The following is a 25,769-nucleotide window of genomic DNA, read 5'->3' as shown; positions in this document are numbered from 1 at the left end:
AAAAAAAGAGAAAGTAAATAAAATTTATCAATTCTGGCCATACTTTATTTGTTTGGAAATCAGAGAACCCCGACATTTGACAGGTTGCTGGCAATTAATATTTGAATTAGTCATGTTACACATACACATTATAGAAATAGTATTCCTACACCAAACATAGTGCCATTTCTGGCCCTTTAATACCTGCACCCTCTATGAGATGCTAATACTAATACACAAATGTGGAAGTGAACAACAACAAAAATACCATTAAATGCATAATTAGTTAAAAAAAAATGGCCTTATCTATACTACGCCGCATTTTTGCGCCTGACCCAAGTCAGGAGCCTCTGGCCTTTGTTAGTCTTGTATTATTTTAATTTTAGTTTCTTGTGTACAATTTGGAAATTAGGAATTTCTCGCTACATTGAAGACCTGTTGGTGACCTTCTGCTGGTTTTTTTTCTATGGTCGGGTTGTTGTCTCTTTGGCACATTCCCCATTTCCATTCTCAATTTTATTCATCATGTACAACATTCTTTTAAATATGTCTCTATGTTCACAATGACTGAGGCTGCATGGACTAATAATCTAAGGTGGCCTGTTGCTATTAGTTTTTAACAAACAGATTTAATCAAATGATCACCATTACTATTACAACTTAGTTTTATACACAGTCTTGTCCCTTTTGAAATGAAAATGAAAGTAGAATCCCGCGGAATCTCGTTTTGAAGGAAGTGAAAAATTGGTGTATTATAACTAATATCTCTGGAACCGCTAAAGCTAGATTGATAAATAAAACTGATTTTGAAAGCTAATGTAATAGACTATCAGATAAAATTAAAATATAGTATATTTAAACATGACTTTTTACCGAAAAGTTGACCGGAAGTCTTTCTTAGCGTGACTCTGGCAACACATTTTTGAACATTAAAACTTAAATTCACGAAAAAGCATATAACCCGGTCAAAATCTGTCAATTGATTCTTAAAGACAATTCAATGACAAATAACATCATATAAAGAAAAATATGAATACATTACGTAAAAAGGGTAAAAAGTTGATCGGAAGTCACCCTTGTATAGAAATGATGAAGTCAAATTTTCAACTTTGAACTAAAATTCACAAAAAAATTAAAAAGCCCGGTCAAAATCAAGAACATGACTCTGTAAAACAATTTAATGACAAATAATATGATATAAAAAGAAATATAAATACATTACGTAAAAAGTGTAAAAAGTTGACCGGAATTAAGTCCCCCTTGTATATTAATGATGAAGTTAAATTTTCCACTTTGACCTAAAATTCCTAAACTATTGGGACCAAAACTCCCAAAATCAATCCCAACCTTCCTTTTGTGGTCATAAACCTTGTGTTCAAATTTCATAGATTTCTATTTGCTTATACTAATGTTATATAGTGCAAAAACCATGCCTCTTAATTCAGACGACAACGACGATGACGACGCCAACGTCATACCAAATTTTTGCAGTCGTATAAAAAATGTAATTCAGGGCAATAATTCATGTAAGGAGACATCTGATAATTATGGCGGACATAGAAAGAACTTGACATTGTGAACATTTTTGTTAATGTCAGATTTTCAAGATACAATAAAATAAATGCATTTACCCTTCTGTCCTATTAATTCCTATCCATGGCTGCCATGTTGATTGGTTGACAAGAAGGAAGGAACAAAATGCACAAACTTATATATTCTAGGTAACCTAAGGATCATGCAGCTAAAGTTTGGTAGATATTGGTTCAGGGTTTTATAAGAGCTTTTTATAATCATTTACGACGATAAACACCATGAAAATGAGGTCAAGGTCAGATAACACCAACCTGATGAACATATACACCTTACAGTCATTTGATACACCAAATATAGTACTTAAACCAATATCATACAGTATTAGAAAAACCATGGAAGTATTGTCAATATAATACTTCCATGGAAAAAAAACACACAAAAACTTAACTATAACCACGGAACCATAAAAATGAGGTCAAGGTGAGATGACACCTACCAGTTGGACATGTACAACTTACAGACATTCCAAACACCAAATATAGAAGACGTAGTGCTTATAGGCTAGCATCTAGACTTAACCATTAACCCTTAACCTTGTTCACTGATCCATGAAATGAGGTATGTGAAGTGGAAACTGTCTGCCGGCCATGAAAATTGCAAAGTATGCACATACCAAATACAGTTATCCTATTACTCATAATACTTAAAATCTTTTTTTTTTTTTAACAAGTACAAACTTGAATAGCATTGAGGATCCAAAATTCCAAAAAGTTGTGCCAAATACGGCTAAGGTAATCTATGCCTGGGATAAGAAAATCCTTAGTTTTTCGAAAAATTCAAAGTTTTGTAACAGGAAATTTATTAAAATGACCACATTATTGATATTCAAACAGGAATGCATGACAACTGATGAATTCCAGGAAGACAACTATGAGGATCTGTTTGTGAAATGACAATATAATGTTGTCTTTGTCTGTGGACAAAACTTGGATGAGAATACCATGCATTTTTTGTTTATAACTGTTGAGTAATTATATTTCAAGGATAACGAATTTAAGAAATGATGACAAAATAGCATACCACTCATATTGCTAGAAATGTGAAACATATTTTTTTTTACATATTTGTGGTCTTGAAAGATATTTTTTACTTTTTTTTCCTACCGACCAACTTGACTTTTTAATGTGAAAAATATGTAAACCAGCAAAATTGAAAAACCCTGGCCTAACAGAAAATACATACAAAATTACACTGACATTTGTATAATATAGACATATATTTGGGAACAAGATTTATAAAGTAAATATCAGACTTTAAATGAATTTATAAAAAAAACCATTTTGACTATTTATTTTTTCTGATAATTCCATAATTATAGAATAAATACTTACTTCACCTCTGTTGTCCATAGAGGTCAACATTTGATTAAAATCAATAACAAGGTTATTGAAAGATGGTCGCCCTGATGGATTCTCATGCCAACAGGACTGCATCGTTTTATTAATTATTTCTGAAGCATATGGAGGTCTGCCCATTCTATGACCTTCTTTTAAAAGTTCAAATAATCTTTCCACAGGTACAGATGGATAAGGATTCCCTCCGAGTGTAAATATCTCCCACAACAATACTCCATAGGACCAACTATGAAAAAAAGATTAAAATTGTAAAGAACAAGGATTAATATATTTATGAATAAATTTAAATTACTTAGTGAATCAAAATATGCTTTTATTTCAACCATCTTTGCAATTTTTTTTTACTTGAAGCAAGGTCCTATAAAAATCAGTCATCATAAAGTATCTGTAAGGCCTTTTTTTGGGGAAAATATTACTGCTGTAGAACCTGTGATATAAATTCGTTAAGGTGGTACCCAACACTTTAACTAAAATTAATTTGGCTCCTTTAATTTTCTTAAAATGTTGACAAAGTATTTACTTTGACCCTTTGACAAAAATATAAAAATTTCAAAAAGTTTGAACCAACTGTTTTATCAGAAAAATTACACTGGTTATATAGCAGTTTGACAAACACTTATTTTGATCATTGAGAAGCTTAATACTCCCTTATGAACACAACGTCATTAAAACGTTCTGCTGATTTTACAGAGTTATCTCCCTGTAGTGTTAGGTACCACCTTAAGATGATGTACAGGCATACATGTCAAGTGACATGATATTCGCGTGTAATACACGCTTTTTTAACAGTTTACACGCGAGGATTTTGTCACATGGCGTGCATTGTACAGTACAATATGAAACAAGTTGAATTAAACTATAGTATCAGTCTTTTGACCTTTGTTTTCGTAAGACTTAATTTCCAGAACATCTACATCATGTTTCTTATAAATGCTAACACAAATTCTTTAGAATCTGGAATCATTTCACTGTTTGTTCAAATCTTTCAGTATTTTAGGCTATAAAATAAAATCCTCTGTTCAAAACAGTTCTCTTTTTTATGTTTTTATTAATATCCAAATCCGACTAGTTACTAACTTGATACGGAAAATGTTCTTATTTTTTTAAAAATAACCATGATCTGGTTTTTTTAGACTGATAATATTGGAATTAGTTAAAGTAAAAAAGTCAAATTTCAAATCATAAATAAGTGTTCCGTGAAACTTAAATTGTTTTTGAAAATCTAATTAGTTCATAATTCTTTTATGTAATAAACTTGATTCAAATAAATTAGGATCTTCGCTCCACTGATCACCCGCATGGCTAAAGGTATTGTAAGGGGTGAGGTGACACGTCCAGGTATTCCAGCGATTTCCTGTCGAGCTTGCAAATGCATGCATCGTTTCACTTCTTAGGGTATTGATCAGTGTACACGGCCGATAACTTATATCTTTCAATTTTGAACTATTAGGTGTATAATATACATCTCTATCTTGCGTGTCCGAAAGTGATATAATATATAGTCATTACTAAACTCATACGCTTGTTTATGAATAACATTTCTGGTGAAAAGAAAATTATTTATAAAAATATAAATAATACCAAAAAAAACCAACAGATTTGATGAAGTAAAAATCTATATACATATTTTTTCCAAGGGTAAATTTGGTAAAATGTAATATATACTTGTTGTCAATGGTGAAGGACAGATTGGAACATGCCAGAAATATTGATTTAAAAAAATGTACGCACTTGTCGACCATTCGTATATATGCCTGGATAATAAGTTAAGGAACTATAGCGCAAATTAAAATATATACATGTTTACATAAAGCATAAGAAAGAAACATACATTTTGCGTAAATTGGGGTAAAAGTTTTGTAAAATGACTAGTCCCCACATGCCAACAGTATGTAATCATCAAATGTCGATAGACTATTGTATACAAAAAGAAGAAGAAGAAGAAGAGATTTAAATACAGGTCGATATTATACAATTACTGTCTTTTGATGAGGTAAATATGCGGTTTTATTGACTTTTGGAAAACTGATATTCACTGAGGCCGACGGTCGAAGTGAATATCAGTTTTTCAAAAGTCAATTAAACCCCATATTTACCGAAACAAAAGACAGTAATTGTTTTATTCCATATTCCGAGAAAAGAAACTGTATTTAATGCCAAACATATACCACAAGAGTGCACATGCTGAAATGTCTCGCCTTCTATACTAATCATTGATATTATGTTGATAGTCCTAAGTATAAAGCTAAGCTTTAATACAACTGTCACATAAACTTAACATTAACCAAGATAACTAAACAAAGACCAAGGAACCTTGAAAATGAGGTCAAGGTCAGATGAATCATGCCAGGCAGACATGTACAGCTAACAATGCTTCTATACAACATATATAGTTGACTTATTACTTATAGTTTAAGAAAAATAGACCAAAACACAAAAACTTAACACTGTGCAATGAACCGTGAAAATGAGGTCACGGTCAAATAAAACATGCGCGACTGACATAAAGATCATAAAATATTTCCATACACCAAATATAGATGACCTATGGCATATAGTATTAGATAAAAAGACCAAAACTCAAAAACTTAACTTTGACCACTGAAACATGAAAATGAGGTCAAGGTCACATGACATCTGCCCGCTAGATAGGTACACCTTACAATCATTCCATACAACAAATATAGTAGACCTATTGCATATAGTATGAGAAAAACAGACCAAAACACAAAAATTTAACTATAACCACTGAACCATAAAAATGAGGTCAAGGTCAGATGACACCTGCCAGTTGGACATGTACACCTTACAGTCCTTCCATTCATCGAATATACTAGCCCTATTGCTTGTAGTATCTGAGATATGGACTTGACCACCAAAACTTAACCTTGTTCACTGATCCATGAAATGAGGTCGAGGTCAAGTGAAAACTGTCTGACAGACATGAGGACCTTTCAAGGTACGCACATATCAAATATAGTTATCCTATTACTTATAATAAGAGAGAATTCAACATTACAAAAAATCTGAACTTTTTTTTCAAGTGGTCACTGAACCATGAAAATGAGGTCAAGGACATTGGACATGTGACTGACGGAAACTTCGTAACATGAGGCATCTATATACAAAGTATGAAGCATCCAGGTCTTCCACCTTCTAAAATATAAAGCTTTTAAGAAGTTAGCTAACACTGCCGCCGCCGCCGGATCACTATCCCTATGTCGAGCTTTCTGCAACAAAAGTTGCAGGCTCGACAAAAATCAAATTGTACATGAAACATTTTACCATAACGTTGCATGTAAAAGCGCGTGACGTTTAGCGCGTTGAATAACACTTTCTCAGGTGAATATGCTTTTTTATTCAAAATCCAATTCATATAGAGATAGTTATCAAAGGTACCAGGATTATAAACCTACTAAAATAATACCATTATGGAATAAATAACTTTATTTGGCTCATCGAAGTTATGGACATTTATATATCAACTAGATTGTTCTTGAAAAAAGGAAGAAATTCATCATCATCACAATTGTTCCGACATGTATGTAATATGTACGCAACTAGAAGTACACTAATAATCCTTGAGGGATGTGAATATTTCCCAGGAAAACTATAGAGTATCAAAGTTTCAAATCAATTTCAGGATTTATTTTCTCTCTTGATATTCAATGATAGCAATTTAAAGAATAAACTGCATGTCCGCTTTAGGGGTATTCTTTCCAGTTGAAACAGACTTATAATTACATAAAAAATTGGGAAAGATGACATTATATTTGTTCAATTTTTTTATACATCGTTGGTCAAATAGCTAAAGTATTATATATAGTTACGGTGTGAGACGAAGAGTATTTTAAGAAGGACATTCCCGATTATGTATAAATTTTGTTGATGTTTTTCACACTTGAAAAGCATTGGACCCTTTGGACCTTAATGTAGACCCATTTGAAAACAGGACCAAAAATAAAGAATCTGAATATACGGTTAGATTTAGCATATCAGAGAACCCCAAATAATTAATTTTTTGATGAAATCAAACAAAGTTTAATTTTGGACCCTTTTGGCCCCGAATTGATAAGGACCAAAACTCCCAAAATCAATTCAAATCTTCCTTTTGTGGTCATAAACCTTGTGTTAAAATTTCATAGATTTCCATTTAATTATACTAAAGTTATTGAGCAACAAACAAGAAAAATGCTTATTTTGGACCTGTTTTTGGCCTCTAATTCCTAAACTGTAGGGACTAAAACTCTCAAAATCAATCTCGACCTTCCTTTTGTGGTCAAAAACCTTGTGTATATATTTCATAGATTTCTATTTCCTTTTACTTAAGTTTGAGTGCGAAAACCAAATGTCTTCGGACACCAACAAAGACGACATTGACGCCGAGGCCAACATGATACCTATATACATGTACAACCAAAAAATTCACAATTTTTGCGGTTGTATGAAAACTGCAAAAATTGCGTGGCAGCAGCCCAATAATGGGTTATTAAAAATTGTCTGAAAATTTCAGGGTTGATAAATCTTGACGAATTGAACAATTTTACGCCATGTCAGATTTGCTAAGTAAAAGCTTTAGTTTTTGAGAAATATGCCAGAATAGGCATTTGACACCTTTTATAAACTAGATACCTTAAGAAACATTTATTTAAAGGTTGAAGATATTTGGCCTAGTAGTTTCAGAGGATAAGATTTTTGAAATATGAATCTAGACAGAAGACCACAGACATCAAGTGATGGCATAAGCTCACATGGGGCCAAAAGCTGGTGAGCTAAAAAATAGCAGCAACTAAATTTTCCAAAAGCAGTACTTATAATGTGGCATTTAAACACCAAAAAACAAATTTTTTGTTCTTTGTTAATGTTTTTAAAACAATTAACTTTACATTGGAGGATCCAGAGGGGGGTTTCGGGGGTTGAAACCCCCCCCCTTTTTTTTGGCAGATCAATGCATTTGAATGGGGACAAATAGTTGGAACACCCCCTTTGTCCTGGGTTGGGAACCCCCATTTTTAAATTGGCTGGATCCGCCCCTGACTTTATATCTTTCTGAAGATAACATTTAACATGTATTTTTGTTAGAAGTGAAAACAACAACTTGAATAATTAACTTACACATCACTCTTGGAAGTATATTTTCTGTCAAATAATGCCTCTGGAGCCATCCATTTCACAGGTAGTCGACCCTGCAATAAAAACATTATCCATTAATACTTATTGCATGATGGCTGCTTAAAATCCAATGGCCAAAGTATATATGCATGTTTAGGTTTTATATACCTATATGGAGTTATTTTCTTTCAGACAACAGGTCATTCTTTTTCAGAATCAACCCTGACGATACCATGTTTCAATGAAATATGCTCAAAGGCATAAAATAATAACCTGTGTGAGGTCATTATTTTCCTTTATAAAAATGCAATCTATAATTTACTTCAAAATTTTATTCGTCTGATAGTTTTTTGTTGCTGATTTGGAAATTTATATTTTAAAGTTCAATCGATGATAGATGAAAAAGAAACCTTCATTGCCCGCATTTTAATTTTAGAAACAAATAACGTGAAGCTTTGTTAATTTATCGCTACAATAAAGAAACATTATCATATACATGAGATGAATTTTAATACAGACTTTCATAAATAACAAGAGGCTCTCAAGAGCCTGAATCGTTCACCTTAATTTTTTTGGTTAAATCTCTCATCAATGATTATTTTGGCTTTTCAATTTATTTAAATGTTCTTTGAATTGTCCTATTTTCTTCAAAAGCAAAAAAAACCAAGAGGCTGTCACAACGACAGCAAACTGGATTTATTTACATTTATTTGTGTCCTGGCAATATCACAAGAACCATTACTGATGAATGGTGAAAGTGAAAATCATCAATATCAAATTTGACCTCCATTTTGTCATCAGTATCAACATTTTGAAATAATAATATTTGAAAAGCTTAGATTGAATGGTTCATGAGTAAATGCAACAACGTGAATGGAAACGCCATTTTACAATCTTTCAAGAACCATAACCCCTGAACAGTAAAAGTCAAAATCGTCATTATGGAACTTGACCTCTATTTTGTCATCAGTAACAACATATTAAAATTTCAAAAGCTTTGGCTGAATGGTTCATGAGAAAATGCACAGACACGACGGGAAACACCATTTTTCAATCTTTCAAGAACCATAACTCCTGAACGGTAAAAGTCAAAATCGTCATTATTTAACTTGACCTCCATTTTGTTATCAGTAACAGCATATTCAAATTTCGGAAGCTTTGGTAGAACAGTTCATGCATAAATGCACGGACACGACGGGAAACTCCATTTTTCAATCTTTCAAGAACCATAACTCCTGAACGGTAAAAGTCAAAATTGTCATTATTGAACTTGACCTCCATTCTGTCATCAGTAACAACATATTAAAATTTGGGAAGCTTTGGTAGAACAGTTCATGAGTAAATGCACGGACACAACTGAAAACTCCATTTTTCAATCTTTCAAGAACCATAACTCCTGAACGGTAAAAGTCAAAATCGCCATTATTTAACTTGACCTCCATATAGTTGTCAGTAATAACATATTAAAATTTTAAAAGCTTTGGTTGAATGGTTCATGAGTTAATGCACAGACAACATTTGATTGCCGCCTTTCAAGAACCATAACTCCCGAACGGTAAAAGTCAAAATCGCCATTATTGAACTTGACCTTCGTATAGTTGTCACTAATAACATATTAAAATGTTAACAGCTTTGGTTGAACGGTTCATGAGTTAATGCACAGACAACATTTGATTGCCGCCCGCCCGTCCGCCCGCCCGCCCGACCGACCGCCCGGCCGCCCGCCGTACATCCCCAAATCAATAACCGACATTTTTGTCACAAAAATCCGGTTAAAAATCATTTTCTCCCATGTTCTATTCTAGCCATAGGAGCTATGCTTCTTGACATACAAGGAAATAAAATATAAAATTTATCACAAGAACCATTACTGATGAATGGTGAAAGAGAAAATCGTCAATATCAAATTTGACCTCCATTTTGTCATCAGTATCAACATATTAAAATTTGAAAAGCTTAGATTGAATGGTTCATGAGTAAATGCAACAACGTGAATGGAAACGCCATTTTACAATCTTTCAAGAACCATAACTCCTGAACGGTAAAAATCAAAATCGTCTATATTGAACTTGACCTCTATTTTGTCATCAGTAACAACATATTAAAATTTGGGAAGCTTTGGTAAAACAGTTCATGTGTAAATGCACGGACACGACTGGAAACTCCATTTTTCAATCTTTCAAGAACCATAACTCCTGAACGGTAAAAGTCAAAATCGTCATTATTACACTTGACCTCCATTTTGTCATCAGTAACAACATATTAAAATTTGGGAAGCTTTGGTAGAACAGTTCATGCGTAAATGCACATACACGACTGGAAATTTCATTTTTCAATCTTTCAAGAACCATAACTCCTGAACGGTAAAAGTCATAATCGCCATTATTGAACTTGACCTTCATTTAGTTGTCAGTAACAACATATTAAAATTTTAAAAGCTTTGGTTGAACGGTTCATGAGTTAATGCACGGACAACATTTGATTGGCGCCTGCCCGCCCGCCCGCCGTACATCCCCAAATCAATAACCGACATTTTTGTCACAAAAATCTGGTTAAAAATTGTTAAAAAAATAACCACTTTTCCGCGATAGAAATGACATTTCAAATAGAAAAAAAAACCATACCCCTCCCCCTTTTCCATAAACTAAGTGGTACAATAAGTTACTTACAATGTGTCTTGTATTTGTCATACACCGTTATCGGATGGTAACAATACATTTGTGTCTTACTTCATGCAGTTACAGTAACATACCTGTCAACTGACCCGTATTCTGCGGGTGTGACCCGAGATTTTCACAATTCTGAGGGATCACCCGGAACACCCGCCAGGTCATTGAAATAACCCGGGAATTCCGAAAATGACCCGATTTCACCCGTATTTCTTAGCCTTGAGATTGATTTCATAAGTAATATTCCTTTGAAATACCGGCAAATTCGTAATTCTTCCAGGAACAGAAAGTTCATCTAGCTATGTAAACTGTCAAATTAAGTGACCCATTAAGTACATGGCTTCACTTGACAGCTTTGGTGTGAAACACACTGTTAATTAACACCAATTACCTTAGCTTTAGGTCGTAAATAAATTGCGCCATTGGTTTACAAACTGAACTAGAGTTACTTCCCCTTATTTGTCACCATTCAAAATTATTTCTTATATTTACGTTTTATGGGTGAAAAAGATTAAATCATAAAAATATAAAATTCAAATACATATTGAAAAATAACTTAATTTTTCATTATTTTTATACCTTTATACAATTTTTAAAAAAAAGTTGAAAATTATTTTTTAAATATATACTTCCTTTAACTGTATTACTATATTTTATCATAGTCTAATTTCCTTGTTCAATGAAAAATACTATGGTTAAGGGCTACATAGTCAATAGTCTCAAACATTTAAGAATTACATTAAATTCTAGTGTTTGATGATTGTAGTGTTTTTTCTCAAAAAGTAAAGCACATAAGACTGAGTTACACAAATTTATAACAATCTTTAAATGTGCAATGAAATAATATTTAATAAGATTTAAAATGACTTAACAAAGTGAACATGCATTGATGTTTTGGTATCTTTGATATACATTATAAGAAAATGTACCATAAATACTGAAATTCAGCTCGAAAAAGTTCGTACGCGTTATGACCTGAGATTTGATTCTTCAATGCAGGTCATGACCTGCATTTTCATCGTCACAGGTTGACAGGTATGCAGTAATATTCTTATTGTGTATGGATAATATTTTTTAAAAGGTTTATATCTAGATTAATTTGTGAGTTTTATTTCACATTCTAACTGAGTCGTAGGGTGTATTAAAACCTGAACGCATTAGAAAGGAATATCCCACTTTAGTGTTGTCGGTAAAATAGGATACTAAATTTTGCAAATCTTTATAAAAACTAATTTTTTTTTGACGGTATATAAGTCAGATAATGCATATTTTAAGGTTTTTCTTGTCGTAGAACACGTCTCGGGTTGTCAGGATTGCTCAGAGAAAGACCTCCCTACGGTTGGTCTTTCATTTGATCAATCCTGACACCCCTCAGGGTGTTCTAGGACAAGAAAAACCTTAAAATAAGCATTATCTATAACATAATGTTAACAATATGAATTTATAATACTTCGTGTTGAATTCTTAACTGAACTGAAATCTTATTTTTATACCTTACATTATATAGTAATTAGTTGATTGGCTAATACCGAATCATGTGTCATAGTTTAATTTCAATGTATTTTCTAACAAAAAATATGTCCAGAGTACACAGATGCCCCACTTGCACTATCATTTTTATGTTCAATGGACCATGAAATTGGGTAAAAATCTAATTTGGCATTAAAATTAGAAAGATCATACCATAGGGAAAGTGTGTTTTAAGTTTCAAGTTGATTGGACTTCAAAATCTTAAACCTGGAGCAGAACAGATGGAAGAACAGACAGACAGATGCCCAGACTGGAAAACTGGGGCATAAAGTATGTTCCCTTGAATTTGACAGTTGCAGGTAATTAATCCTATATTTTATTACAGTACATTAAACATGTATGGGAGGTTAACATTTATCTTTGGTATTTCAAAAAACCATTACTTTTTATTTTGGGTTTCAGTAGAATTTTTTGGAAACTTGAGGTTACTAAAGCGTATAACACGTATTAAATAAGGGGGTATTTGATTGGTTAACTTCAAGTGATGGTTATTTTCTTATATGTCATGTCAAATTTTTTATGAAAAGTGCAAATTAAACAGACTGATTGGGGGAAATCAATGGTCGTATTACACCTTTAGTTTTTGTTCAAAAATTTCAGGGCAGATAGATCAAAGCCTGATGAACATTTCAACTCATTTCAGATTTACTGTAGATGTTTTAGTTCCAGAGATATCAGCCAAAAACTACATTTTACCCCTTTGTTATATTTTTAGCCATGACAGACATTTTTGATAGTCAGGGTCTTAAATTTAAGACACAATTTTCTGAACTAATACCAATAGTGATTAAGTCCAAGTCTGGTAACATTTGGTTTATTAGTTTTTAGAGAAAAAGATTTTTGTAAAAAGTAATGGACAATGACAACGACAGACAACTGACACAAAGTATTGAGAAAAGCTATCTTGACCCATAGGGCCAGGTGAGCTTTAAATGTCTTACATCTCCAGTCTTTCTGTAATAATCCACATTGGTAAGATTTCTGGTCAAACCAAAATCTGCAATTTTTATGACATCTTCAGCAACTAACACATTTCTTGCAGCTAAATCTCTGTGAATACACTGTAATAGAAAAACAAAAACTATTAAATCATACTTAAACTTGACCTCTTTGTCCATACAAGAAGGAGTGCTCTAGTGTTACTTATCTATTCTCTATATGAGCAATCACAAAGAAATTATTTTTTACCACTACAAGCTGACAAAATATGCATTTTTCAGTTTAGCTTTTTACCAAATATGAAGCTAACAAAAAAAAATCAGACTAGAGGCTCTTAAGAGCCTGTGTCACTCACCTTGGTCTATATTCATATTAAACAAAGGACACAGATGGATTCATGACAAAATTGTGTTTTGGTGATGGTGATGTGTTTGTAGATCTTACTTTACTGAACATTCTTGCTACTTACAATTTTCTATATAAACTTGGCCCATTTGTTAGAGAGGAAAATATTTTGTAAAATTAAACAAAATTTACCAAAGTTTAATGAAAATTGTTAAAAAAAAATTTGACTATAAAGGGCAATAACTCCTTAAGGGTTCAACTGACCATTTAAACAAAATTTCCTTTAAGATATTAGCTTTTGATCATAAACAAGCTTAAATACAGTCTCTGATGCATGATTTTTTCTATTATTAATTGTTTTTGGCTTTTAACTAGCTGTCAGTACTCTCAAATCGTATTTTCTTGTTAATATAACTTGTTGATACTTTTCATAATGTTTTTTTGTTATTTTATATGGATCTTGTCTTGATTTGATTTTTTAAACCAGCTTTGATTATTTCGAATATCTACTAATTTTCACTTCTTTTTTTCTTCAAAAAAGTGATTATTTTCGAAGGGTTAAATATTTCATGGTGGTGTCTTGCCATGGCTTTGTTTGGACTTATTTGTTTGCTTTTTGGCCTTGAATGTTTGTCCCTAATATTTTATTAACTGTACATTTGCATTCAGGTATCGCAGTTCAAATTTATTCGTTCATAGTGTGCTAATTTATGTTTTTTGATTGAGTTATAAGCCTTCCAATTGATATTTTATCGTGTGGTTTTCTATGTTTTGATGTTATGCTATTGTTTCAGAAAAAGGGAGAAGGTTTGGTATCATTAACACATTTAATCATACTACAAATGTTTGCACCTGTCCTAAGTCAGGAATCTGATGTTGTCGTTTGTTTATGTGATTTATACATGTATCTCGTTTCTTGTTTTTTTTATATATATTAGACCGTTGGTTTTCCTGATTGAATGGTTTTACACTAGTAATTTTGGAGCCCTTTATAGCTGTTTGTTTGGTGTGAGCCAAGGCTCCTGGTTGAAAGCTGTACATTGACCTATAATGCATATGGTTTACTTTTATAAATTGTTATTTTGATGGAGAGTTGTCGCATTGGCACTCACACCACATCTTCCTATATCTATTTTGTGCAAATTAGAAATAGTATAAGAAAGTCATTAAAATTTCAAAAACTTAAACCACAGAGTGAATGTGTTGTTTCCTAGTGGAAGATCTAATATAAAAAAGAAGATGTGGTATGATTGCCAATGAGACAACTATCCACAAAAGACCAAAATGACACAAACATTAACAACTATAGGTCAGTGTACGGCCTTCAACAATGAGCAAAGCCAATACCGCATAGTCAGCTATAATAGGCCCTGATAAGACAATGTAAAACAATTCAAACGAGAAAACTAACGGCCTTATTTATGAAAAAAAAATGAACGAAAAACAAATATGTAACACATAAACAAACGACAACCACTGCATTACAGGCTCCTGACTTTGGACAGACACATACATAAATAATGTGGCGGGGTTAAACATGTTAGCGGGATCCCAACCCTCCCCCTAATCTGGGACAGTGGTATAACAGTACAACATAAGAACGAACTATAAAAATCAGTTGAAAAAGGCTTAACTCATCAGATGGACAAAAAATACAAGTGGACGTGGCCGGGTAATAAGTCCATTTAAAAGTAAAATACAGAAAAACATGGATTTATTTTTTTACAAAATTTACTTCTGGCTACTGTTTTATGATCATAAACAAGCTAATGTCAAAGTTTGGTACAAACCCAGGATATTTTAAGAAAGTTATTGAAATTCTAAAAACTTTAACTACAGAGTGAATATAATGTTTCACTGCAGAAAATTTAAGTCCATTTATACGTAAAATATGGAAAAAATGGAACTTTATTTTTACAAAATTGACTTCTGGATACTATCTTTTGACCATAAACGAGCTTCTGTTCAAGTTTGGTACAAACCCAGTATAGTTTAAGAAAGTTGTAAAAATTTTAAAAAGTTAAACCACAGAGTGATTGTAATATTTCACCGCAGAAAATTTAAGTCCATTTGTATGTAAAATACGGAATAAATGGACTTTTTTTGTGTACAAAATTCACTTCTTCATTTATGATCATAAACAATCTTCTGTCCAAGTTTGGTAGAAGTTCAGTATAGTTTAAGAAAGTTATTAAAATTTTAAAAACTTTAACCACAGAGTGAATATTTGAGGACACAGCTGCCGCTGACGTGGACGGAATGTAGGATTGCTATGTCTCACTTTTTCAACTAAAGTCGAAGGCTAGACAAAAAGCACAATATCATGAAGCTATGAAGATTCTCTTTATGTTCTAATAACATAATAATAACTCTTATCTTTTTAATCAAAGAATAAATTAGCATTAAAGGTCTATAAACTAAAATTATTCACAAAAAAGTTTAAATCTAAATCTAACCTTTCTATATGCCAGGTATTCCATTCCTCTGGCTATCTGGTAGGCATATGATATCAAGTCTTTTTCTGTTAATGGTTTGAATGAGCCTTTTTCTAAATCTTGCTTTTTGTATCCTGCAGAATTATGTGGTCTTCTTGATCTCAAGTAGTCTCGCATGTTACCATGTGGAGCAAGTTCAACCAATACATATAATGGCCCTGAAATTATACAATTTTCTGACAATTTCTTCATAGTTTTCAAGAAAACATGGTTAACCTAAGATTGACAATTGTGAATACACATGTACACATATATGTCTACTTTTTATCATGTCTTTATTATCATCAGATTACATATTTGATATCCTTGTATAAATAACTTTAAAGTCATGAAACCTCAAATTTAAAAAAAACATGCAAATGTTTTTTTATAACAAAATGGATAGTTTTCATTATTAAACCTATGTACATATATTTTTTTCTGAAGAAAATTCTTTAATTTGTCCACATTTAGAAAAAATTTACATTTTTTAATTGATTGCTTCCAGGAAGCAATTTGCCAACGTATTTTCCGCATGCAAAGTGACCTTAGCGTGAACCATTGTGTAAAAATCTTGTGATGGCAATATGCATGATTCTGTCACTGAAATAAACTATTATTTGATTGTACATGTAAAACATATCCATGCTTTTTTGTTGATTGTTTACTATAAGGTGACAAGGTAAAATTCGGAGTCAAAACATGACATTTAATGAGCTTCCATATTTGTTAAATCATAACAGACAGAAAGAAAAAAAATTGACAATTATATGATATATTTCCATAAAAAATGTGCACAGAGGACTAAGTTTATGATATATACATGCATTGGTTCAAGAATTGGATAAACTTTATTTTTCACCAGTCACTCGTTTCATGTGACTTTAAAAAAAAAACCATATTAATCAATCTACTAATTTCTGTTCTTCTGATGTTGCAAAAATACAAAGTTTCTATTACTGTTAGCTGCTATATGAAGGACCAACTTTTCCATTGTAATATATATGTAGTACTTGAAGGTGTGATGGGGACGCTGAAGTGGGATGGTCAAGCTGAAATTTGATGGCCACACTGAAGTGGGATGGTCTGCGCTGAAGTATGATGGTCCTTTCGCTGAAGTGCGATGGTTTGGCTTGACGTTTGAGTATTGTGACGTTTTCTAATACAACGTTACATCAAATACAATAGAATACAAAATAAAACAGGGATTCGTAGGCAGGAGAATAAGATTGTGTTGATAAAAGTTTCATGCAAGTAGATAAAAAATGCATGCGATCAAGTAAAGGATAATTAAAGTAACTAATGATTCTAGTCTCGAACAGTGTTCTGCAATGCAGGTGGATATTTAACCCTGCCACATTATTTATGCTTGTGCCTGTCCCAAGTCAGGAGCCTGTAATTCAGTGGTTGTCGTTTGTTTATGTGTTACATATTTGTTTTTCGTTCATTTTTTAAAATAAATAAGGCCGTTAGTTTTCTCCTTTGAATTGTTTTACATTGTCTTATCGGGGCTTTTTATAGCTGACTATATGCGGTATGGGCTTTGCTCATTGCATGTTGAAGGCCGTACGGTGACCTATAATTGTTAATGTTTGTATCATTTTGGTCTTTTGTGGATAGTGGATAGTTCTCACATTGGCAATCATACCACATCTTCTTTTTTAAACTACCTTGACCAAAAACTTAAACCTGAAGGTACGAAGGAAGGAAGGAACGAACGGACGGACAGACGGAAGGACAGACGGACGGACAGATGGAAGGACAGACGGACGCACAGACCAGAAAACATCATGCCCCTCTACTATCGTAGGTGGGGCATAAAAATATGGTAGCCTAGGTGTACTGAATATAGTAAAGTGCTTTTTTTACAGATTTAGTGAAATATTTGTGATAGACTACAGATTTGATGTACAAAGCTCTTCACATTTTACATACATCAATTAGGCCATTTAACCAGAGCCATGAATACAAGATATGCTGCACTTTTTTATGTGATAATCTACATTTCTCTATATTCAGAGTTCACAAATGGTTTATTAAATTTGATTAAGCACAGAAACACAAATATCAGGAATAATAAAGCTGTCAGATAGAAAGTCAGCATGTCACTTAGAAATAAAATGTAAACTGCTTTAAAATGCTTATTATAGCCGTAGAATGCCAAAATGACATTTTAAAAGAATTTCTGTAAACTAAAGATGTAAATCCTTTACTTTGATTGAGTTTGACAAATTGAAGCCAGCAAATCATTTAGGAAAGTTGCTAAAGAACAGAATCTAGATTGCACCTGCTCATTCTCAAAAAGATTTTTACAGTGAAGTGTACAACCAGTGAGACAAATAATATCAAAATTAATTAGAAATTTCTACCAGCTCTAACTCAAAATATTGACAATTCTGTGTTAAGGGGGTGGAATAAGTGGAGAAATTTGATTGGTATAAGTTCCAGTGATGGTTATTTTCTTGTATGCAATCAAATGTTATGTTAAATTTTTTCTATAGTACTGGACAGGATAAAACTTTACTCATGCCAAGTATATCTTTATTTGTAACAAAGATAAATTCTGACATTTTTTTCTAAAAGTGCAAATTTAACAAAGACTATGGTCGAGTTGTTGTCGCTTTGACACATTCCCCATTTCCTTTTTCAATTTTAATAGGGAAAAATCAATGGTGGTATTACACCTAGAGCAAATCTGATATGTGTGGGTAATCTTCTTTCTATGAAACTACTGAGACACATTTAACCATACTTGACCATAATAATTAATATGTTTTTTCTTTAAAAAATGTATCAGATGACCCCCACCTTCCAACCCTCATGGCCCACATGAATAAAAATGGAACATAGGGGTAAAATGCAGATTTTTGTATATATCTCTGAAACTAAACCATTTGGAGCAAATCCAACAGGGGGCAGTTGATGGTTTTCTCAAAGCATGGTTCCTGTGTAATTTGAGGAGAAGATTTTTTAAAAAGTTAATGGACATTGAATATATGGACGACAGACAACAAGTGCTGCCCATTGGACCAAGATCGTTTTTAACCCTTAAAGTACACCACTTACCATTTTGTGTACAACATCCCAGGAAATTAATGATATTTTCATGGCATCCTATTAATTTCATCACTTCCATTTCTTGCATTAAATCTGTCAATTCTCTATCGGTTGCATCCTCTAAAATATTTAAACAATATTGACAATTATTAATGGATAAAACCATTGGTCACATTCAAAGAATACTGTGGATTCATTCATTTTCATGGATTGCTTAAAACTTGCATAATCGTGGATAATTGATTTTGTAAGTTTTCCAATCTCTGTATTCAAAGCCTATTCAAAATATGTTATTCAATGAACATTTGAATTCAATGTTCACCTGTACCCACGAAAATTGGTATCAAACTAATGTTAATGAATCAAAAGTAATTTGTCCCAACCCAGGACAAAGAGGGGTTCCATTTACTATATGTCCCCATTCAAAAACATTGATCAGGAACCTTCCCCTTGCAGTGGCGTAGCTTGCATGTATGCTCAGATGCTCAAGCATCCACATCATTTTGACAAAACAAAAATAAAAAAAACAGCAGTTTAACTCGGAAGTATCAAAATGTAACAAGGCTGAGGATATGAGGACAACGTCCAGTCATTTTCGAAGCAGTATGCCTGGTCTTTCATTTAGGATAATTTAGTTTGATACATGAATCGCAGAATAGTGTTTCAAGTTTACTTTTGTTCGTATAAATAGTCTATGTCATCAGCTAAGGCAAGCGGAGAGGACTGATACGCAGACCCGTGGACATGTTTCATCTGAAATTGAACCTAGTGGAGGGATGGCTTCTCATTTGACTATAGTAACTAACAACTAAAACACCATATCCTGATATCGTTTCTTGCGACATTGTAAACGACATGATAAAACAAATCAATTTGTAATAGATTGTGACAAGTCCTAGGCTTATGAATTCCCGTTTCTATTTAGGTTCAAATACTAATTTTATTTTCATTCAGTAAAGAACAAAGATCCAATATTCCCCGCCATGCACATTACATGTCATATTTTATCTATTAAAGGCCAAGGAACAAGGGAATAACTAAAAAAAACTTTTATTTCTTTTCTTTTTTATTTTTAATATCTAAAAAGAAATAAAAGCTTCACAACAAATGAAATGGGATTTCTATTACAATTTATATTTCAAAGGGACATTACTAGTTAAAAATATTTGATTACAAATTATTTTCAAAATTGTCAAAGACATTGCTTATGATATGAGTTTCACTTAATCTGACAAGAATTGTACACATGAGAGTGCTAACAAGACCGGACGATCGGACGCCTGGTATTTTTATGTCTCCTGCATGTGTTTAGCTCAGTAACAAAAAATCTAAGGTTGTAGACTCAAATTCCTGGAAAGAGAAGTCACTTCAGTTCCTATACTCAGAAGTTCCTAAATTATACAGAAGTGCCGCTGTAATGGAGTCCGTTTAAGGTTCATGTGGACCCTATGGCTAAAATGGCCGTATTTTCACCTCAAAATTTACTCTGAGTACAGACAAACCTGCGCATCTGTAAAAAATTCCAGGCATGGCATGCCCTAGATAAATAAATTTCAAATATGTTTTATGTTTTAGAAAAATAAAAACTTACCAGGATTTTGCCGTGCACTTTTTTTCATTCCTCCAGAAGGTGCCAAAATAAACTAAGTTGGGAAACAGGTTTGAGAACTTCCCCACAGGTAATAATTGAAGTGAGCTGTATTGCTTGACATGGACATCAGATGGACAATAGATACCTAACAATAATTGGTCATTTAAACTGTGTACCTGAGTGGACCATATCAAGGTAAACTCAACTGTTTGTTAATTTTATCATCTTCTGCAGGGACGAAAAAAAGTGTACGGCAAAATCCAGTTAAGTTATAAATTTTCTAATTCATACAATGCATTTGAATTCTATTTATCTAGGGCATGCTATGCCTTAAAACTTTTCCAGATGCACAGGTTTGCCTGTACTCAGAGTAAATTTTGAGGTGAAAATACGGCGATTTTAGCCATAGGGTCCACATGAACCTTAAACGGTTTTTGATATGTCAAATAGAAGATTCGGGGGGAAACTTTACATTAAATATTTACGAATTGAATGATGGTAGTTTCAAGGAAACAATAAAATTTGGTTAAAAATATAAATATATGAATTGGTGGGTATTTTGAATTTAAACAAAAATCTAACTAGTGTCGGATTCTGGGGGAGTACATGTGCTTAAATAAAAAATATTTTCTGCACAAAAAGGTCCAAAACATTTTTCGGCTCGCTTGACTCGGCAAAACATCCACATCATTTCAACCCTGGCTACGCCACTGCCTTGGATCCCCAATAGAACAAGCAGAGCTTGCATTGCTCACAAGTTTGTTTTTTTGCTTAAATCTTTCATCAATGACTGTTTTTGCTTTTCAATTTATATTTAATAATAAGAGGCTTACAAATGCCATTACAATGTTCATTGTATCTGTCATATTTTCATTAAAAGCAAATAAATGCATTTTACCCATTTGTTCCATTTTAACCATAGTGTCTTTGTTTCTTGAAGTACAAGGAAATAAAATACAAATTTATACTAAATTCATTTGCGAAGATTTATAAAGTTAAAAAAAAATAAAACAACTTGTGTAATTGTCCTTAAAGGGCAATAACTCCGTAACGGGTCAATTGACAATTTTGGTCATAAAAAACATTTTTGAAGATGTTACTTTGCTGAACATTTTTTGCTGTTTACAGTTTATCTTTATCTTTAATTAATTTCATACAAAAACTAAAAAAAATCCTAAAAATAACCAATTTAGTGGCAGGAACCCAACAATGGCAGCCATGTTTGTCGATGGATCAAAACTTCGGATACAATTTATAAGCAAGATACCAGATAATTAAGGAAATTTTTTTTTGTTAAAGTTTGAAATCTTTGGCCCTGTAGTTTCAGAGAAGGTTTTTTGAAATAGTTAACAACAGATGATGATGGACGCCAAGTCATTGGTGATAACATAAGCTCAAATGGTTATAGCTAACAAGAATGTGTCCCCAGTACATGAATAGCCCATCCACACTATCATTTTCTATGTTCAGTGGACCTTGAAAATGGGGGAAAATTTCAAGTTTGGCATAAAAATTACAAAGATTATAAAATAGAAAACATGAGCCCTAAGTTTCAAGTTGATTGGACTTCAACTTCATCAAAAACTACCTCTACCAAAAACTTTAACCAATCCTTTAACCTGAAGTGGGACAGACAGACGGAAGGACAAACGTACAGAAGAATGAACCAATGGATGGACAGATGTACAAATGGACTAACAAAAGAACGAATGAATGGACGCACAGAACAGAAAACATAATGCACCAAAATGGGGCATAATAAATGGGACATTAAAATGGGTTTTAATCGATCCTACAAACTATCCACTGTCTTTTGGTATGTATAACGAACACATTTACATTTATACCCTGTGTGTTATACATGACTACAAATATTTTCTTAGTTTTTTTTCAGGTCCAAAATTGGACCAAGAAATTTCCAATTGAAGTGAAAAGTAAGGATTTTTTTTGCTCAAACCTTGATTGTTTTTTATGTGTTATAATATTAATATTCTTGATTTGTCATGTTTTATTCAAATAAAATACATTTTATATCTTTGTTGTTACGTTTTTCGTGTAAATTTGTCAATATGTTTTGCAATCCGGAAATTTGCTAATTGTCTTAATATTGAAGACACAATAAAGCTTTTGTTCTTGGTTAAATTAGCCTAAAGTTGTGTTCCTTGTTGTCATAACTTATTGTTTTGTATGTGTTCATCATAAAGAGTTGAAGAAAAGTGTATGAAAATTGAATAAACAACACTCATTTTGAAAAGATAAACCATATAATATATCAGGTGATCACAAGTCATGTTGGTCAGTCATGTGACATAATATTGTAAAGTGATGATTTATTCTATGAGAAGTTTATTTTTATAAATACGTTTTTACTTTGTAACTTTTCAACTTTTAAACAACTGTTTAAAACCTTTCAAGAAATTATGATTGAAAACATGATTATCACATAATTGTAACCTGAACAAATTTAATTAGGAACAAGGTCAACCTGTCACTGATTTGTTTTGACATTCATTAGACCTGGGGTTGAAGTCATAAAACTTTGCTCAGTGCTCGGAGCACAAAAATCTTGCTCAAAACATAAAATCCAGCATTTTGATTGGTTTTTATTTGTATAAGTACAAAAAACTGACTCAAATATTTATTACTTCAAGGCCTGTTGATTGAGGTGAGATAATCCAGATTAACAGCTAGAATCATCAAATAAAAAATAAAAGTATTGAGATTTTAACAATTCATTACAGCACTAATGACATTAATTGATTTGTAATTATTTTATTGTTTGAATCAGAACATTAATTGGATATTTATAATCTTGTCCTTTATACTAAAACAATTCATCCTTTTAACTGTGATTTTCAAAAAATTATCAAAGTTCAAAGCCCATAATTATAGCAAAAATGAGCCAAGCGGAACAAAACTGAAACTTAACAATTCCTAGTTGTGGAATTAGGGAATGACAGAATAATGGAATGACGGAATGACAGAATTACAGAATGACCGAATTACGGACATGGGCAAAACTATATGGCACCGACATCTTTGTTGCGGGCCATATTCATTGCAGGGCCATAACAATGCAAATTTTTCAATAAAGATAAAAAAGATGGAAAAAAATCAATTCTTATTTCCCAAAATTTTATGCTTGTCTAATAAAAAAAGAAAACCTAAGCATAAATCCAGTTTTCATTAATACTATTTGATTTTTGATCTAAAATATATAAGTAAATTTTACCCTTCAACATCTTGACTGCTATGGCAGTTGTTGGAGCTTTATTTAAACCAACAGCTTCTGCTTTAAAAACTTTACCAAATGCTCCTTCCCCAAGAGGTTCACCAAGTGATAACCTATAACAATAAATAAATTATTTCATCTCATATTCATTTAGATATTGAGATACTGATTGATGTAACCATATATATATAACTAAATAAAATTCTAATAGTTGTACACATTTTCTTAGATATAAGAAGATATGGTATGAGTGCCAATGAGACAACTCTCCATCCAAATGACAATTTATAAAAGTAAACCATTATATGTCAATGTACGGCCTTAACACAGAGCCTTGGCTCACACTGAACAACAAGCTATAAAGGGCCCCAAAATTACTAGAGTAAAACAATTCAAACGGGAAAACCAACGTTCTAATCTATATAAAACCAGAGGCTCTAAAGAGCCTGTGTCGCTCACTTTTGTCTATGTGAATATTCAAGGACATGACAAAATTGTGTTTTGGTGATAACTAAGATTTATGAAAAATGGTTAAATATTGACTATAAAGGGCAATTACTCCTAAAGGGGTCAACTGACCATTTCGGTTATGTTGACTTATTTGTAAATCTTACTTTGCTGAACATTATTGCTGTTTAGTTTATCTCTATCTATTATAATCATGATAATATTCAAGATAATAACCAAAAACAGCAAAATTCAGGGGTAGCAACCCAACAAAAGGTTGTCCGATTCATCTAAAATTTTTAGGGCAGACAGATCTTGACCTGATAAACAATTTCACTGAAACAGATTTGTTCTAAATGCTTTGGTTTTTGAGTTATAAGCCAAAAGTTGCATTTTACCCCTATGTTCTATATTTAGCCCTGGCGACCATCTTGGTTGGTTGGCCGGGTCACTGGACACAATTTTTAAACTAGATACCCTAATAATGTTTTGGCCATGTTTGGTTAAATTTGGCCCAATAGTTTCAGAGGAGAAAATTTTTTTAAAAGTTAACGACGATGGATGACGGACGCCAAGTGATGAGAAAAGCTCACTTGGACCTTCGGGCCAGGTGAGCTAAAAACAAGAAACGAGAAACACATATAAATTATATAAACAAACTACAACTACTGTACATCAGATTCCTGACTTAGGACAGGTGCAACCATTTGCAGTGATGGATTAAATGTTTTAATGGGTTAAACCATTTATTACTAATGATTTACAATTTTCAGGGTTTTTGAACAATTTTGTACCGAGACACATGTTTTTTTTTATCTAGGTAATGTGAGAATGTTATATTTGCTCTTTTAAAAAATTACCAGAAAATCAAGTTTCTCACATTGTATTGCATGATCAGGCCTCTACAATAACATTTTTTTCAACTTGTCCAGGAGGACTTTGCATTATAAGTTGATTCAAGGAACAAAAGAAATTTAAAACAATAGAACAGAAGTTAGTTTTATATCTTTTGAAATATTTTTCAAAAATTATGAGTCAAGAAAAACTGAAACTAGTCATGTCACAGAACTTAGGATCTACTTTTTAACAATGCCAAGTCAAATCAGACTTGCATATGAGGCACCGTCTGAATTAGGCATGTCAATGTAAATTCATTGGATTTGTATCTTGTTTTTATTTTAAAGTCGAATTTTTTGTCAGCTTTTTCCAGTTTTATCCATTTCATACATATTTTTGGTGGAAAGACGGGGACATGTTACTCATTTTTTGGCATGACACTTATCGATAGAAGGGTAACCACAATTTTTATTTTTAAAAATGTTAGCTATGGTAGTATTTTTAGATAGGCGATTTTGAAGATTGAGACGTGTAGATACCCTTTGAACGAGTTAAGTATTTAATATTTTTCCATTTCTAAGCTTCCTATTTGTTTTTTGTTTGTGAATT

The 25,769-nt window shown here is 32.4% G+C and overlaps 1 protein-coding gene and 1 long non-coding RNA gene across 3 annotated transcripts in view; one reads left to right on the top strand and one right to left on the bottom strand.

Annotated features, from left to right (window-relative positions):
* LOC143068653 (uncharacterized) overlaps positions 1 to 25,769 on the top strand; it is a 511,029-nt gene that overhangs the window by 175,593 nt on the left and 309,667 nt on the right. The gene's annotated exons all lie outside the window — the stretch shown is intronic.
* Positions 2,811 to 25,769, bottom strand: part of LOC143068645 (fibroblast growth factor receptor 2-like) — a 46,828-nt gene continuing 23,869 nt past the window's right edge. For both annotated transcript variants that reach the window (XM_076242867.1, XM_076242868.1), the window contains exons 9-14: positions 23,877 to 23,989; positions 19,063 to 19,173; positions 15,979 to 16,175; positions 13,180 to 13,299; positions 8,043 to 8,113; positions 2,811 to 3,153 (exon numbers count right to left, since the gene is read on the bottom strand). In XM_076242867.1, the coding sequence (XP_076098982.1) occupies positions 2,826 to 3,153; positions 8,043 to 8,113; positions 13,180 to 13,299; positions 15,979 to 16,175; positions 19,063 to 19,173; positions 23,877 to 23,989 (940 nt within the window). In that variant the 3' untranslated portion in view covers positions 2,811 to 2,825. The remainder of the gene's footprint in view (positions 3,154 to 8,042; positions 8,114 to 13,179; positions 13,300 to 15,978; positions 16,176 to 19,062; positions 19,174 to 23,876; positions 23,990 to 25,769) is intronic.

This window comes from Mytilus galloprovincialis, chromosome 3 (assembly GCF_965363235.1).
Source record: "Mytilus galloprovincialis chromosome 3, xbMytGall1.hap1.1, whole genome shotgun sequence".
NCBI classification, from domain to species: domain Eukaryota; kingdom Metazoa; phylum Mollusca; class Bivalvia; order Mytilida; family Mytilidae; genus Mytilus; species Mytilus galloprovincialis.
This window is presented reverse-complemented; position numbering and strand designations above follow the sequence as displayed.